The sequence below is a fragment of the Poecilia latipinna genome, unplaced genomic scaffold (genome assembly GCF_001443285.1).
Source record: "Poecilia latipinna isolate Pla-1442-1.1 unplaced genomic scaffold, P_latipinna-1.0 Scaffold1773, whole genome shotgun sequence".
In the NCBI taxonomy this organism is placed as follows: domain Eukaryota; kingdom Metazoa; phylum Chordata; class Actinopteri; order Cyprinodontiformes; family Poeciliidae; genus Poecilia; species Poecilia latipinna.
The window spans coordinates 8,216-26,026 of NW_015114389.1; the positions used below are offsets into that span (position 1 = coordinate 8,216).

General features: G+C 39.8%; 2 protein-coding genes across 3 annotated transcripts in view; one reads left to right on the top strand and one right to left on the bottom strand.

The window, feature by feature from the left end:
• Nucleotides 1–12,380, bottom strand: part of phf1 (PHD finger protein 1) — a 20,150-nt gene extending 7,770 nt beyond the window's left edge. The window contains exons 1-10 of one of the 2 annotated variants that reach the window (XM_015061059.1): nt 11,351–12,380; nt 10,855–10,975; nt 10,683–10,761; nt 10,516–10,597; nt 6,425–6,511; nt 4,192–4,286; nt 3,570–3,718; nt 2,711–2,806; nt 942–1,010; nt 726–849 (exon numbers count right to left, since the gene is read on the bottom strand). In XM_015061059.1, coding sequence (XP_014916545.1) covers nt 726–849; nt 942–1,010; nt 2,711–2,806; nt 3,570–3,718; nt 4,192–4,286; nt 6,425–6,511; nt 10,516–10,597; nt 10,683–10,760 — 780 coding nt within the window. In that variant the 5' untranslated portion in view covers nt 10,761; nt 10,855–10,975; nt 11,351–12,380. The remainder of the gene's footprint in view (nt 1–725; nt 850–941; nt 1,011–2,710; nt 2,807–3,569; nt 3,719–4,191; nt 4,287–6,424; nt 6,512–10,515; nt 10,598–10,682; nt 10,762–10,854; nt 10,976–11,350) is intronic. The other variant, XM_015061058.1, reaches the window with a different exon arrangement.
• Nucleotides 12,381–14,944: 2,564 nt separating this feature from the next.
• rgl2 (ral guanine nucleotide dissociation stimulator-like 2) overlaps nt 14,945–17,811 on the top strand; it is a 37,826-nt gene continuing 34,959 nt past the window's right edge. The window contains exon 1 of the mRNA XM_015061049.1: nt 14,945–15,429. The gene's annotated coding sequence lies outside the window, so the exon portion shown is untranslated. The remainder of the gene's footprint in view (nt 15,430–17,811) is intronic.

Consider the following 17,811-nt stretch of genomic DNA (forward strand, 5'->3'; position numbering starts at 1 on the left):
CAGGAAAAAGTTTGGGGACCCCTGATCTAGCTAGTAAGCTGCAGAGATGCACAGCTCAGGTGGGATGTGTGTGTCGGACACATCACTGTGAACAAACCTTCTTCATCATGAAACATGGTGGTGGCAGCATCATCACCTGCAGTGAGACTTGAAAATGGGTGTTCACAGAAGCTCCATTGTGAGCAGGTTTGAGCTGTTCAGCAAGGCAGAGTGGTCAAAAACACCTGTGATTTTTTTCTTTTTTAAGAAACTATTGATTCAGTTTGCAGGCCACACTTTTCAGATTTTTCTCAGTAAGAATAAAAGGTTAAAATGCATGTCCTTTTTCTTCCACTTCACCAGTTTGAATTATGCTCAGTTTTTCTGCCAAATTAAAGTTTGTGGTTGTTACATGGCAAAATGTGGTGGAATATTCAGCTGAAAGTGACACATAAACATCCCAAATACTAGATAAATAACTTCAGGTGATCAATTTTAAGAGGAAACTAAAAGCAAAGACGCTCAGGGTCATTTCAGCTGAATTTTTATAACAGAAGATCATCAAAGGACTAAATGCTTTAACTCTGCAGTGTTTCCCTGAGTTCCCTCAGAGGTCGACTATTACATTTTACTTTAATGCTGCTTAATAAGCTTTAAATCTCACTCGTAAAAGAAAGAAAAAAAAGGAAGCCTGTAAGTATTTCACATCATTTCATCATTGTGCTTAAACAGGGAAATATCAATACCGCGCCCAGGAGCAACGAGTCCCAGTTCTCGTTGGTGAAGGACAGGATTTCATGGTCGAAATCAAAGTATTTCCTCTTACAGCACAGCGAGAGGTGGTAGAGGACTAAATGAGCCAGGTCCACCCTGCAGTTAGAGAAAAATACTTTGTTAGTGTGGTTAAAAATATTTCCAAATTCATTTCTGATTCGTTATTGAAATTAAAAATCATTTCTAACCAGGTCATGGGCAGCCTCTGGACTGTCTCCGGTCCCTTTGTACAAACTGAACACTGGAACTGATAAAACCTGAAATAAACACGCAGAAAAAATCAGTCTTGTTTTCTTCTCTGGATAAAAATAAAATAGAGAGAGGTGTATCTTTTTAGATAATACCGCTCAGCTTTAAAATCTGACCCTGAAACTTACTTCCTTCCTTTTATCTGCATGAAGGTCACGGTGAGAAACGAGGCGCCTGCACTGTGAGACAGCTGCACACGCTCACTATTCTAACTGTAAACTCGATCTTCGCTCCTCTTCCATCACCTGCTCTGCAGATGTTCCTCCCATCCTGTCAGTCTCGATTTAATCCCTTCTTTTCTGCTCCCACTCGCACAGTTTGGTGTCAGGATGGGCGTAAAAAGCCCCACAAAGACGGGTAATTGTAATGATAACCTCAGTGGATGGATGTGTTTTGCTACGTGGAGCAGATGCTCTGGAGTGTGTCACTTTGAGCTGAAGACGAGCCGTTGTCCTCGTCACACTGTGAACATTAACATACACGCTCACTAATCATTTAATCTGGAGGTAATTAAGGCCGTTTGTTGACAAGTGAAGCCGTCACGGCGACATATTGATTACATTTATTTTTCCCTCAGACCAGCATCTAACTCTATGATTAACGTGCTAATTACAAACTTTGATTCATTGTTTGTTTTGGTAATAAAACTGATACATAGTTCCTGTTTCTAGCCATTTAAAAAGTTTTGTTTTTCGTTATAGATACTAAACAAAGGTCTGCAAGTAAAATGTCAGATTTTTTTTATGATTCAATCTTAACTGAAAATCAAATAAATCTGTTGGAAGGAAAACAAAACACAACAAGCCCAAACTAATATGTTGATTCAGCTTCAGCTGCAGAAATCTTCTATTATAATGAATCTGATTAACGTGAAATAAAGTTCAAGAGTTGCAGCTAAATTTTCCCAACTTCCAAATTTCTACTCTTTAGAGAGGAAGTAATTCCTTAATATTGATTTTTTTTTAAAAGTACTTGTTCCAGTGGGAGATTATTTCACTTATTCCTCCCATATTATAAATGAAATAATTCCATTAATAAATATTAAGGAATTACTTACTTAAAACAAGATTCTAGATCTTGTGGAAAAGTTATTTGTAAACTAGTTTTGCCTTGTTTCTAGTCTTCTAATGTATTTGCACTAAAAACTGGACCAAAAATACTTTGTAATTCATTCAGCATCAGGTTGGATGAAGTTATGAATTCATCCGAATACCAGAGAGTTTTCACCTAAAATCTTCAGACCTCTACTAGAAAGCTTTACGATGGGTCTGACTTACATCTATAACAAAATAAGAATAACTTCATGAGAATAAAAATAAACAAATCAAAGACATTCTCATTTTCATCTCACACCAAACTGCCTTCTTGAAAGAGATTACAATCTGCAAATTATTTGAAAATTACCAAACTTTTAGTACCCAATGCTATTTCTTTCTGTTAGTTAAAGGGACTTTTCTCTGCATGCTTTCATATTGTCTAATTAATCCATCTACTATCAGTGAGTATGTGTGTTTTAAATACTTTCACAGTTGAGAAAATATTGTTTCTAAGCTAAATCATTTAAACATACAGAAATAAATACAAAAAGTGTGTCATGATAGTGTGAGCTCCATCAAACAGCCCACCTGACAGATGCTTATTTTTCCTCATTAAGCTGTTCATGATTTATTTTAGCTGTATATATATTTTCCCTAAATGAGTAACGTACCTGTCTCCATACAGCAACGGCTTCAACAGACACTGAGTGCAGGCCTCGTGGAACCACTGACCACAGCTGCCACACTGCAGCATCTTCAGGTTCCACCTGCAGCCCAACAACAACAAAACCCGTCAACAACAAACCCACCAACAAATGGACATGTCCAAAAGGAAAGAAGAGACCACTGCACCAGACCACAATGAAAACCTCATGGCTATTCCACCAAATACTGATTTCTGAACTCTTCCTGAGTTAAAACGTTAGTATTGTTGTTTCTAAATGAAGATTAATTTGTTTTGGGTTTTTTTTTTTTGCATTATTTGAGCTCTGAAATCACTGCATTTTTTTCATTTATATAATAAATAAATACTAATGTCAGTTCATAGAATAAAAGAACAATGTTCATTTTACTCAAACATTTTCCGATAAAGAGTGAAATCAGAGAACTGATCGTTTTGCAGTGGTCTCTTAATGTTTTCCATAGTTGTATCTACATAACCAGATTGATTCCTGAAGTTAGAGAGCGCACATACAGACAGCATCAGATGGCACTGCTGGTAGAAATGTCTGAAAAATTCATAAATTGATATTTCATTTCAGTAGATTAATCTCAGATTGTATCAGTCATTGTTGGTAATGATCCAAATCAACACAGAACTTGTTCCTCTTGGTGAGTTTATTAATGTATTCTTTACTCTTTTTCATTGCTCTTTCGTTTTGGTTTCTTTATCTTCTCAGCTCCTCCTGAGTTCATCATTTTGCTTTTGATGAATTCACCTGTAATTATCTGGTCCATTTGTGTCAAAAACACTTTTACCAGAAGAGCCAAAACATGGAGGGTGTTGTAGTCAGAATTGGCGCCACTCACTCTCCAGGTCCGGCGCAGTAGCAGTAACACTGCTGCTGATTGGTCAGATGCTGAGGATCCCAGTCTAAGGACGACAGCTGGTAGGGGAGCCGGAGTTTCATGAACTGCATGAGTCGGGCGAAGCGTCCGCGTTTCAGAGCTCCGCCTCTCTGCAGAGACAGTTTCAGGACAGAGATGCTCGCTTTTATATCGCTCTCATATCAGTAAGCAGATCAGGCTCGATTAGAAGATGGATCTTTGTCTCATTTCATCGCAGGTCAGCTGTGAGAGATGGAGTCTGAGACCAGACCAGAGGATCTGGACAATGAGCTCCGCTCCACTGACCGATTAATAATGAACCCACTTCTCTCTTATGTCTACAGAAACGGAGCACATGTGATGGATTGATTTTTAATGTGCTCCTCTCAACTCCACTGAAGCATAAATATAAATATTGACTGCTTGCAATTTCTCTGACATGGCGCGGAACATATTGAAGTCAACACTGAGAAATTCAGTGAGATTCTTGCTCCAATAAACACATTTTGCGCCTCACACATTACCATGTGGATAGATATATTTGACTGGATTTCTTAGCTCTTTTTTTAAAAAAAATGTGAGACGGGGAGATTAGCAGCCTGACCTTGGTGGCGACAGCAAAAACACATTGTCGACAAATCCAGGAGTCGCTGTCAGCTTCTGGCTCGATGGTCGGCGTGTGGCACTCCGGATGATAACCTGTAATGGGAAGAGGCAGAGCCTTTAAATCGTCTTTGCAGGACAGAAAGCCTGGATGACGCTAATAACAGGCCTGCTCCATTTTCACTTCTTTACGAGTTCATTTCAGAAGCATGCAAGCATCCAACTGTTGAATTTGCATATAAGAAGCAGAGTTTGCCAGCATTATTCCAGAAAACAGACGGTCAGCATCTTTGCTTGAGGATGACATGATGGTAGAATCTCCCTCCAGGACCTGCTGCTACACGGTGGCTCTTTAGATTGATTTCAGCTGCATTTATCAAAGTTTTTAACATTTGTATTTTCTACCAGATATGGAAGGGGTTTTGCAGTTTGACATCAAGAGCTTTACAGAGAAACAATGCCAACAAAGGACTGCACATTTGATAAGAAAGATTAGCTTTGTTGCTATAGTTAGCTTATATTATTACATGGAGTTATTACATGGTCTGTTAATCACGGTTCAGTATTCACAGATTTTCCTGTGGAATGCAACTCCAATTTATTTTTGGAAAATTCACCAGTTTACAGATTTGTTTCTCAGAGCATATCTAAAATATTCAAAAGCACAGGATTGGACTTCTCTGCCCCCTCAACACGACCCCGGATTAAGCAGAAGATAAAAAATGGATGTATTTATTTTGATAGATGAAATTAATATAGTTTTACACTTTAGCTTTAAAATGTTTAGTTTCTTCAAGCTGCTCATACATGATGCCGTCATGGTTAATTGTTTTTCTGCCATTCAGTTGCTGCGTTTCCATTAACTATTTGAATTGCGCAAATTGAAATTATGAAAATAAATTTGCTTAAATTTGCTGTAATTTTGAAAGAACTAAAATCTTTTTGTGCCAGGAAAGGTGGTTTTTCGGCCGTATCGAAATATATGTATTTCGCAAAACTACAACGGACACACTTTTTTTCAAATCACAGGAGTCACATGGTCAACAGTCCAATGTTTACTACTGGCAAAAACGACAAAGAACACGGTGACAGGATGTAGTAGGAGGTCGGTTTGCTTTGTTTATTTTGTCAGACACTGTGCAGCTGGCTCCACCAGAGCTCTCACAGCATCTGACTTTTATCATAAAAAGTTGTGTCATCTGAACCCACAGCTCTTCAGTAAAATCGTCACCTACAATTTCACCAAAACGCTGCAGGTGCAGCAGATCCAAAGTAGGCGGGGCTTGTTGCTCTGACGCCAGAATAAGACGCTGACGTCTCCTCTGCTGACTGATATATGATGAGCACTAGCGCCATGGCTGAATTATGAATATATCTCATGTAACTGTTTACATCTGTCGCTGTCATGATTTTTAATGACTTATTAAAAACAAGCTTATTTACAAGTGATTTTGATATAATTTCTTATTAATTTTTATTTTATTTTTTACATTAGCAGAATACAGACAAAAGATTTGCACGTTTGTAATGGAAACGCTGCCAGTGAAATGCTCCTGAGATCCTCTGGTTCCAGATACTCTGATCCTAGCAGTGATACTTCCATATTTCTCTTTAAAGATGAAACCATCTCTGTTTCTTTTGTTAAAAAAAATTCTCATTCTAACACCCAATAGTCACATTTATTTGATCTTCTATTCTCCGGTCTAGAGTTTGAATTCATTCTCAGATCAATATTGATGAAACGCTAAGCTAGATTTAGCAGAAATCATCAGTCGGTTACATTCCTCCTCCCAGTGACACGGCTGCTCATCCTTGTTCATCTTGAAATGTTCTGAAGCTGGGATCTTAACTCAGTTTCTCTAAAGATCTGATCATTTTTGAGGTGACGTTTTCTTTGCAGAATTACATCCATAATAATAAACATTTGTTCCCAATAATTGGTCTGGTTTCTTTATCTTTAAAAGAATTACAATGGCAAATTTGTAGATTTCTGAATTAGAATAAAGAGACAACGAAGACGCCCTGAAAGATTTAAATCTATAAGTTCTGTGTCTCTTAATGTCTTATTTATTTTCCCTCCCCTGTGAGAGCAGACCCGACAACTCTTAGCCATCATTTATGATATGCGGCTTTCTGTGTTGTTATTTACCATCCTGTGTCAAACCTTCAAGGTCACTACCGGCTCTGACGGAGAAGCAGCATTTGACAGAGCATGATGAGGCATGCCTCCTTACCGTGGTGACATTTAAGACAATTTATGAGGGGTTCTTTAAGAGGCGGGGCGTCACAGATACAGCAAACTTCTTCCACTCCGGCAGCGACTGAGGGAAACAGGAAAACAGAAGGGAGGGGACGATGTAAATGTGAGAGGAAGACAGAAACACAGAGAGAGAGAAAGCAGTCAACTGCATTAATTTATGTATATTGACTCACGTCCCTGCCACCTCATTGATTTCAGTCGCCTGCACCTTTGGTTTGACGCGTTGATGTTCAGCCTGGTCCTAACAAGTGTCCAACCTCCCCTTCGACTCAACATGAGGTGGCAAAGGACAGTCCTCTCCCTGAAGGCTCATTAGTCTAATAACTTCATTAATTGACTCTAATAATCCAGAAACAAGAAGCTTCCACAACGGGCTTAATGCTAATGTGGGTAAATATATGTACATTTAGCATTTCAAGATGACAGAAGAGAAATTAAGACACAAGTTCAAAAAGCAGGAAAAATCTGAAAATGTTTCTTTAACTTTAAGCTGACTGAGACAATTTATGCATTTATTCAAAATATGTATTCAAACTTTATTCTTTTTTTAATCATTAACATAGATTCCTAGATGTATCAATATTCTCCATAAAAGCTCACATTTAGTCAGATTTCTTATTTTAAAAACCTTGTCTGCACATACAGCACATTAACAGGAAATTGCTAACTGGATCAAATAATAAAGGTGCATTTCACAATATTGTGTTAGCCCTGATCCGTTATATGTCCACTAGAGTCTGAGGTTCAGATTAAATGTGCTGACGTGTCTCAGAGCTGCGCTGCTGTGGTTGCTGCCTCCGAGAGGCTAAAAGTAATAAACTCAGGCAGTGCACTGCAGCCATACAATACCTGTTAACTTTTCAATGTACAGAAGGAAAACTTGTTATTATTTGGACAAACAAAAGTAAAGCATGATTCAATCAGCTAAAGTACACAGCAGCCCTGCAGCAGCACCGCATCTCCAGAACCAGACCAAACAGGATCGTTTCAAAGCGCTTACAGTAAAAAACAAAAGAAAAATTCAACCAAACACGATGAAACGTCTACATAACTGTCAGCGGTTTAAAATGAATGAGACGCATGTTTCAGCAAGAGAAAAAAAGAGCTCCAATCAGGATTATAAACTTTTACAACTAAGAAACTTTAACCAACCAAAGTAAAATAATTATCCTTTCTACAAAATAATTAAAATCACAGCAATTTTAGTGAAAATGTGTGACTGCAGGAGATGAAAATGTTATTTTACTACACAAATTTCTCACTGTAAAATATGAATAAATTCACTCAAAACCTAACGAGGACACACTGAGGAGTGGCATACATTAATTTCTTAAAAACTAATTATATGCTAATGATATAAATTCCTGTGTCTTTGTTGTCATTTTTCATGCACAGTATACCTGAACACCTAAGACAAAACGCTGATGAGAGAGTTTATTATTACTCTCACAGCTGGACGCAGAATCCATGGCTTATTAAAAATTGGTATTTTGGAGTTGAGGTGGGTGATTAAAGTTTTATTTTTATATTTTGCGGTACTGTGGTGAAAACAATAAATAAGAACTATTTATTACTTCTTTTTAAAATAACTTTATGAGTGTTGCTACATAACACAGCAAGCAAAATAAAAAACATTTCTAATTTGCTTACTAAGGTTTGTCTCAGTAAACTTCATCTAAACAAACAGTGGATGAGATATTCAAAATAACAATCCTGACAAGTTTTTTAACATCATCAATTGGAATGTATTGTGACAACAATGAGTTAAATTTGATCAAGATAAATAATAAACAGTACGATAAACTCCCGTTAGAGTGATTTTATTTATGTTTTAGAATCTAACTGATATAACAACAACAGGCTCATAATGAGCTCAAAATATTACTAGAAAAACAACAAGAATGCCGCTAATATCAAAGGTTTACTTGCAGCTACCACAAATATAAAACATGGCAAGAGTTACAGGTATAAAAGCATCTATTCACATTTTGACAGCTTGTCTTTACTTAAACTAGTGAGGTTTGCTGTGAAGATGCTCCGTGAGAGAAATATTTTGTTGTCAGGTTTTATTGCGACATTAAATCAGGCTAAACTTTTGCTGCTTCAGCTCTGTTACGATTGCCAAAATATGACTTGTAGAATTTTAAGTATTACATTTCAATGTATTTCTCCAAATTCATAAGTTTAGTTACACAAAGAGTCTTTTGATGGGCTAATTCATAACATTTTAACTGGAGGCAAACTGGTGGACGTATTTAAAACACAGTGCTTCCTTTTGTGACTTTATGTAAAAATCTAAATAGAGTATTGTGTATCTTCACAACTCACTTTCAAGAAAGATGCTGAAACAATTACAGAGAGAGTAAACAGAATGCGAATGTTCAGCCATCACACTGTCCAGGAAAGAGATACTTTCTGTGTCACAGAGATTAACAGGTTTTGGTGTCAAATGTTCAAATCAACCCTGGAACAAAAAACCAAAAGACCTTGTGAAGATGCTGACTGAAGCTGTTAAGAGAGAGTCATTATTCACAGCGAAACAAGTCCTGCACCGACAGAGAGGGAAGAGCAATTACTCAAAAAACAACATACCTGTCCCGTAGTCTGATGGAATAAAAACTGAGCTGTTAGCTTTTATGGATATCGTTACATTTGGAGCAAAACAGCGGCACACTTTAACCTGTCTGTCACTACAGGACCCAAATTTGGGTCCTCTAGTGACAGGGGTGTCAAACTCCAGTCCTCCAGGGCCTCTGTCCTGCAACTTTTAGATGTGCCTCTGCTGCACCACACCTGAAAAGAATAATTAGGTCATTAGCAAGGCTCAGGAGAACCGATCTACACAGGGAGGAGGTAATTAAGCCATTTCATTCCACTGTTTTTTACCTGTGGCACATCTAAACACTGCAGGACAGCGGCCCTTGAGGACTGGAGTTTGACACCCCTGTCATTGTGAATGACAACCTGAGACCAACAGGTTAAGTCTTAAGCATGTGGGTGTAAGCATTATGCTGCGTTAGCAGTTTGCTGCAGGAGGGACTGGTGCTCTTCACAAAATCCATAAGGAAGATTTATGTGGAAATAGTGACGCCACATCTCAAGACACCAGCTGGGAAGTTAAACATAAAAAGGTTTTCCAAATGAACAGCGACCAAAAGCCGAGCACCAACTTAATTATGAAGTGTCTTAAGGACGCAAAGTTAGGATTTTGGAGTGGTCATCACAAAGCCCATCTCAGAGAAAAATATTTTCAGAGCTGAAAAAATTATGGGAACAATTTATAAACCTGACCCAGTTAAACCAGTTCAGTCAGGAGGAAAGTGCCACAATTCCAGAAAAGATAACAGTATGACCCAATTTACACAGTTTAAAAAACAAGTCCACTATATGTTACAGAAATGTTAACCTGGATGTTGCCTTCGAAAGCAATTCTGCTGGATTCTCATCTCCCTTCTGTGCTCTAAGTTTTCTCCCATTGACCTCGATTTCTCCAGTAGAATTTCAACAGGGCCAATCAGTGAACAGAAGGAGCTGGGAATGATGATGCCAGTTTTCAGCGTTGCTTTCGAATTGTACTCCTCCTATACGGGGTTTGGCTTGGCAATGGCAGCAGAGGAGGTCTGCTGGCAAAGATGTCGGGGTCGTTCATATCACACGCAATTTCCGATAAGCTTCATCGAGCTGGCGCTTTACATAAACCACGGCTGAATGTCCGCACCTCCAGCAAGCAATCCTCTATCAACTGTGTATGTGATGAATCAAAGCATTCATCACACACATTTCAAGGCTAAGAAAATGTATGTGAACTTCTCAGTTTGAAAGAAGTTGAAAAATCTCTAGAAAGGTCCCTTTTATTGTTGTGATATTTAGCAAATAGAAAAGATTTTGGCAAGCCCAAATCAGAAACATTTAGTCCACTTTAACCTGCTGTAAAAAATTGGCTTCAACAATGTCTTTGGCTGCCGCTAAGTCTACGCTACAATGGATTTTACTCAATGGAAAAGTTCTCCCTACGCAGAAAGCTTTACTCCGCCATCAGAGGGAAGAGGAGGCAGTTACTCTTACACGAGTGAATGTCCTTTCTCAGAACCCAGAACTCTGAGTTGTCCTCGAATCTCACCAAGCAGCACTGCTTGACTCCATCGACCTGAGGATGGGGGAGAAAGGAGGAGACAATTATGGGAGTCTTTCAACACACGACCACTTGAAAAGTATCTTCCCAACACACTTACTCTCTTCACATTGCCAAGGTACAGTAGTCCATCACTCCAACGAGCCAACACATCATCTCCCTCACTGACTCCCCCCATCCTGAGGAGAGACACAGAGAGGAGAAAGCAGGGCTTGTGTGAAAATGGAAATCCGATTTATCCGTTGAATACTTTGCTGCCGTTGCTGACATACAGGGTTTACGTCCCCCGGCCTCTCAGACAGCCGGCTTTCAGTCCAAAGGGGTTAAAATTTCATCCAAACACACACACTCACACGCACACTCCTCTTCTTCAGACTTGAGCATAGCGACAGCCTGTATCCACCAGAGTGAAAGATGAGAGTGAGTATACACAACCAGAGAGCAAGACAAATGATTACTGCACACATCAAACACACACGCACACACACATAGGGGAAAAAGCACTGCATGATGACTGCTGCAACACAGTTTAACTGGATGCAGCTACTTGAAGCATCTGCCTTGCACTTTGCCCGCCGTCTTCCTCGCCTCCTTTCTCAACAGCTTAAAAACTTGAATAGATGCATGAAGCGACTCCTCGGGCGTTTTGTCTTTTGCACACTGAGCATTTGTTCCAGTGCATGCACACATGTCAGTGCAGACGCAGCATGCAGAGCGGCATTATCAGATGGAGAATTGAACAGTGGGGGCTGGCCGGCTGAAGGGTACCTGTCAAGTCGAACTCCTTTCCGTCGGGGTCACTGGGATTCCTGGACAGGCTGGACATGAAATGCCCTCATCAGCTGTGGATGTCCAATTACTGCCAGCTCCGATGCGCAGCGTGCTGGTTTGCAAAAAGTGGCTGGTGTGCATGCATGTCTCTGTCTGTGCCAGGCGCCTCGCTCTGAGTGTGTGTGAGTGTGTGTGTCAGTCAAACCGTCAGCAAGGAGGAGGAGGTGGAGGAGGAGGCGACTGTGACTGTCCGTCCGTCTCTCTCAGACTAGTTTGTCCGTCCTTTCTCCGCGGTGCCGTTTCATCATGTCCCCGTCGCTGTTGCTCCCTCACCCCCCACACTCTCACACCTCACCCCTCTCCCCGCCGCCGAAGCTTATTAAGGCGGATTTTGTCTGAGCTGCACCGGAATCAAGCCGCCAGAGACGCCATCATCCTTCTGCCTCTCGCCCTCCGCCGACTTGTTGTGACGCAGACATAAAACACAGAGCTATCGTGGGAGTGGGTTGGTGGGGGCATCCAGAGGTGTGGGAAGTGTGCTCGTGTAAAGGGGTGTGGGGGGTCCTTGCTGTCTGAGAGCGTGACCCTAAAATGATTGTGACACGCTTGTGATGTGAGAGGGCAGGAAGTGAAGGATGCAGTGTTGCAGCGCGCGCGGTGACAGGGGCCAATTAAGCGGCCAATTAGTGACTTTAGCCGCCTCATTAATTGGTCTCCGACAAGAACTAAGATCCAAGTTTAGGAGAGGAGAGAGGGAAAGTTTTCAAACGGAACAAAACTGAGGCCAGCACTTCAAAGGGTTCGGATCTGAAGCCTCGGTCAAAATTAACTTAATGCTTCTTTAATAAAGTGGCTTTCTGAAGGCTGAAGGTAACATAACGCATGCTTTCATCTTCCTGAAAAGACAAAAATGGCATCTGTTTAAAAAAATTAATGATAAATACTGAGATTTTGTTGTAACCTTAATGGAATGGAAGGAAAATAAAAAATATTTCCTGCACGTCCATCTGTATTTTTGGGGGGTTTGTTTGAAAATAACACACAATACCTTATATCTAAAATAAAATGATAAATTGTTGAAATCAAATTCTATTTTCCAATTCAACAGACTGTACATGTTAAAATAAAAACGCTTACAGTAAAGTCAACAGAAAACGATCGTGTCGGCATATTGGCTTACTCTCAGTTGATTTTTTCCCCCAGAACCATCTCACGACTTGTTGTTCATTTCTTACACGTTAAATATACCAGTCAGTCAGACATGTGGTAACGCCGCTGTATACGGTTCAAAATGGCCCCTGGCACATTGAAAATAAAGGTGGAAGTTTAGATTTCCATGTGCGACCACTGGAGGGCGCGCAACTACCAAAAACTCTGCGGCCGAAAGCCTGGATGGCTGGTCATGTCCAACGAAGAATGCTGTAATTTCATAAAACTCTTCATTTTGTCATTTGAAAAATTTACTTAAACGAGATTAATGATGGAAAGATGCTGGTCCAAAAATATTAAACGAGTTTATATGAATAAAACAGCGCAATATCACAGTTTGTAAGGCCCTTAAACAGTGTAGTCATGTTGTGTTCACACACTATATGCAACATGCAGTAAGAGCATCATCTGCACTTAATCTGAATTCACATGTTTATCATTAGATCAAGGGTCACAGACTGTGCAGATTAGAATAAACAGGAAGAAAGCTAAAGGTCAGTAAAGCAGAGAAACTGAAGGAAGTTCTTAAGATTTTGTTGAAATGTCCAAATTTGGACTTAAAACACCCAGACTAAAGTAAAGATTTGTGTTTATAGTGGGTGATAGATAATTTTTCTCAAGAGGCACTCATCAGGTCTGTGTGTTTTTAGAGAGAATAAATGAAAAAATAAAGTCAGTTAAAAACTGGGATTATTATATTTTTGATATATTACAAACAGACATACTAAATTTTTAATGCTTTGTTGTGTTTCCTTTTGCATAAATTACCATATCAATGCAGAGTGGCATGGAGGCAACCACCCATGTCCTGAGGTTTTCAGAAATCCCAGGTTGCCTCAAAAGCAGCCTACAGATTTCTCAATAGACAATACTCAATAGATTCTCTGTAGGTTCTAGATCAGGTCAGTTTGTTGGCCTGTTAAGCACAATGAAAACTAAGTGATTAAAGAGGGTACTGTTTCTTTTAGCAGTGTGAACAGCTGCCAAGTTGTGATGGTAAATGAAATCAGCATCTCCATAAAGCTTCTCAGCAGAGGGAAGCACAAAGTGCTCTAAAATCTTCTAATAGTTGACTCTACACTTGGCAAAGCACAATGACATGGCTCCACAAATCATAATGAAAAAAAGCCAACAAGGAGATATAGGGAGTGTAAGAATTATTATGTGTTGTTATCACTCGTACATTAGTAGTTGTACATTACTAGTTTGTTTTTCATTTAAAGGTTTTAGCTTTCTACTGTGTGTGTGAACCGATGCTATGTTGAAACTTGTGTCTTCCCACACGTGTAGGTTAAGAAAATACCTATCAGGGCGTACACAGGGTAAAGCAGAGATGTAACAGGAGGAACCAGCAAGGAGTGACTGAGAACGAGGTGCTTAAGTACTTAGGGAAGTGAATGCTGAACATAAGACCTGGGCCGATGAGCTAACAGGTTGCAGGTGTGAGAAGAAAGCAAAAACCAGACTGTAAAGAGAGAGAGGAAGAGGAAGTGACACAGGGGGTGAGAGAGAGCACTGGGGACCAGGAAATGAATCTAACAAAATAAGAAACATAATAATAAAAAATAGATTAAATAAGAAAAGGAGAAGACACAAGAAATGGACATATCTAGACTCATGAAGAAGGAACTAGGGTAAAAATATAAATAAGGCAGAACAAGCAGAAAGAACTAAGGAACACAAATAAACCCAAAATAAACTCAAACAACCCAAGATCCTGACATATTCTTCATACTTCCTCTAGACTGAAGGATCTGGATTTCATCTGTACAGAAGATTTTGGACCACTGAGCAACAGTTCAGTTTCTTTTTCTCCAAGTTTGTGGTTAAGGAGTAACTTAGAAAAGTGTCAGTGGTAACTCATGTCTGGGATACATCTGTTTGAGATGCCTACTGATTTCAGCTGCAGTTCACTTGGACAAATAAATGTTTTTTGATGGAAATTCATTAATTTTTTGAACTACAATGGTCTTATTCACCGTCGTAGATTTTTTATCACTCATAATGAAATAAAAATAGTAATATTTTTTTTATTTAAATATATTCTAATTCACGGAGATGGATATGCGATTATACTGCAGGTTAATTGTAAACTATCCATGTGAGGATCAATGAGGACAGAGATAACATGGATCACACAGCCATGTTTACAGCTTTGACTCATTTTTAAAGTTTCAAGGTATTAATAAGCCTCTAAATGTTTGAAATATTTTTTTATTGCGTCTACAGTTTGATTTAAATATGTAATAACAACCAGACCATAACCTTTAAATTCATCTGATAAAAGTTCAGGGTGCTTCAGGGTGGTAACACACAGAGCGTGTTTACAGTGTACGTGGCGTGCGCGCCGGTCAGCGGTGCGTAAAGCGCGTCCGCGTCGCGTCTCTCAGCTGCTCCAACTCCCCGGGTGAGCGGCACACTGTCTGCGGTTACTGCGCAGCGTTGTGTGCGGCGTCCGGCTCACGCCGCCGCTGTGAGCCACTCAGAGAGACGGATCTGTTACTAGAGCGCCGAGAGCTGAAACATCCAGGAACTGCGACGTTAGGGGGAGCAGCTGCGGCTGCGGCAGGAGGAGGAGGAGGAAGAGGAGGAGGAGGAGAGAGTTTGCTGCCACACCAAAGTGCGTTATCAGCTGCTGAAGGCTGGACAGACGCGAGGTGTGGGGGACGCTGATAGAGAGGGGGAGACTCTTTGGAGGGCGTAGAGGTGAGGTAAGGGACGGAAACTCCCTCCTGGTTGTCGGAGGTGACCGTGGCACCGATGGGCGCGACTTCCCCCAGCTGAGCCGCCGTTCTTTACCCGGCAGCGGTCCTCAGATGCTGCCTCTGATCCGCCTGACAGTTGGATAAGTGGCGACCCAGCTCTCAGTGAGTTCACCCACAGCTGCCTCTATCTGTGTTTCTCTGTTTGCCTGTTTTTTCAGACCATACAGTATCTGAGTCACAGTAGGAAGCAGTTAGTTCTCTGCTGTGTGTTTTAATGGGAGTGCCAGCACGCAGAAACTTTTACAACCCTCATAATTTCAAGCGTTTCTCTCTGAAGGATCCAGACTGAACATATCTGAATCATACAGCTAATGCCAGTGTGACTTTAGTGTCCAGCTTTATGTGCCTGTATATGTTTATACCTCAGTCATATGTGGGCTGTTTGCTTTGGTCAAAGCCTCTGAATAGCAGCCTTTCAGACCTCTGCACAGCCGTTGGTGAGAACACATGCTGCACTGTTGATGCCTTGTTTCCCCTGCAGCCTGTTCCCTCCCCACCCACCCCTTACCCACCTTTCCACCTCCTTTCATGCAGACTGCAACGCTGCTCTCTTGAGAAACCGAGCAGAATCTTAAATCTTACAGCAAATCCGGGATGATGTAAGACAAAGTATTGCACAAAGGCAGCTGCATGAGTCGAGAAGGAAAGAAGAAGAAAGTTGGGTCTGCTTTTTGGAGCTATTTTCTGATGCAGGAGGTTATTATTACCCAGGCTGGGGCTGATGCAGTCTTAGCATTCATAAAAATGATTCTGCATGTCTTTCTCAGGAGAACAATCAAAAGATTTTACACAGCATGCAGAATCAAAACCTCTTTAGCTAAAATCACAACACAAGAGTATTCATCAGCTTTTACATTATCAACTAGGACATCTCTATCCCTCCTACACCTCTCTTCCTCAAACAGTGTTTACTCGATGTCTATCTTCACGTCAAATACCGAAGAGGGGAAAAGGAAATGGAAGGAAAGGTTGCTATGCAAATCCAGGCCTGCTTTCCGGGACAGTGACTGAGTTAAACAAATGAGTCAAGGCCTGCCGCCCATCACTAACGCCACTGTTTCTGTTTCTTTCATCAGAAATGTCCTTAAAAGTTACTGAAGTGCTTCATAAACATTTCAGCTCAGGCTTTGTTCTGGAGCTCAACCTGGTTTTACAAATGTAGTTATTTGTCAAGAGTAATTGTCTATTATTTATCAATTATTTGTCTAAAGTACAGATTCTTAGTGCCTGATTAATACAGATTCAAATGCAAGAAGTAGGCCTGTCATGATAACAAATTTTACTGGCTCATAAATTATCCCAATAAACAATAAATATTGTTATTTTGAGACCATTTTCAAGTAAAATATTGATAATTATGTAATAATGCGTGCTCGCCTTCTCAAAGTCCAATAAAAATCAGTTTTGTGAAGGACACCTAACACTAGAAGTAGAAGATGTTCTAAATATCCAAAATAAAAGAAAACAACCAAAAACAATAAATAAAAGTCACAAACTGAAAAAAATTAAATAAAAACTACGAATCATCAGAATGGAAATGATCAAGCTCATTTAAATGTATTAAATTATTAATTGCTTATTGCAACAAGCTTAGCAAGGAGATGTTTGTTTTGAAAAGCAAAATAGAATATTTAAAACACTTATAATTACTGATTCTTTTTTTTTTGGTGTCCCTAATAATTGAAGCCAGAACTCAGTGATAAGGTCAAATTTTTAAGTGTTAATGTTTTAAAACAAGGCAAAATCAGAAAGAAGAATGAAGATGCTAAAATAAATATTTCTTCATTTCTGTCCCAATTTAATCACTATAATAGAAACAAACTTTCGGTTGTCAAAGTTTCTCCCACCTTCTGAGTGGGATGTAAAACTTCAGGTGTTGCTCCAGTTCAAACTTACAACTAAGAACTCAGATATTTCCATTTCCTGGCACTACTCCAACGCACCACAACAACAAAAAGTTCCTGTTGTCTCTAGAAATGTTATGATGTAACATTACAGCTGAAATTCACTCACTGGAAACCTGGAGCAAAATAAACCCCAGGAATTTCTTCATAATCACGGTGTTTTCAAAATATTGCAACCTGGTTTTCTACATGAAGATCGGTAAAGGATTGTTCATCTCCACAATTTTCACAGTCGGTTGTTTTGTTTTTAAGCAAGGATGTAAATTATTTGCTGATTCACACTTGAAAAAGATACTTTTCTGACAAATGTCAAGCTAAATATGCCTTGGACTGCTGTGTTCCTGGCAACTCAGATAATGTAATTCTGTATTTGCATTCCAAATAGGCTTAGCATGTGACCCTGCTGCACTCCTCCTCCTTGTGTTTGTCCTCCATTTAAATCAGGAGTGGTAAAGGAAGAGCTCTTGTGTGCATCAGTGTGAAACCCAAACAGACTGCTTCCAACATACAGGTTTCAATATGTAGGCAATTATTGTCATAAGATGCAAATAATTTGGGAAGATAATAATCAGTTGACTTG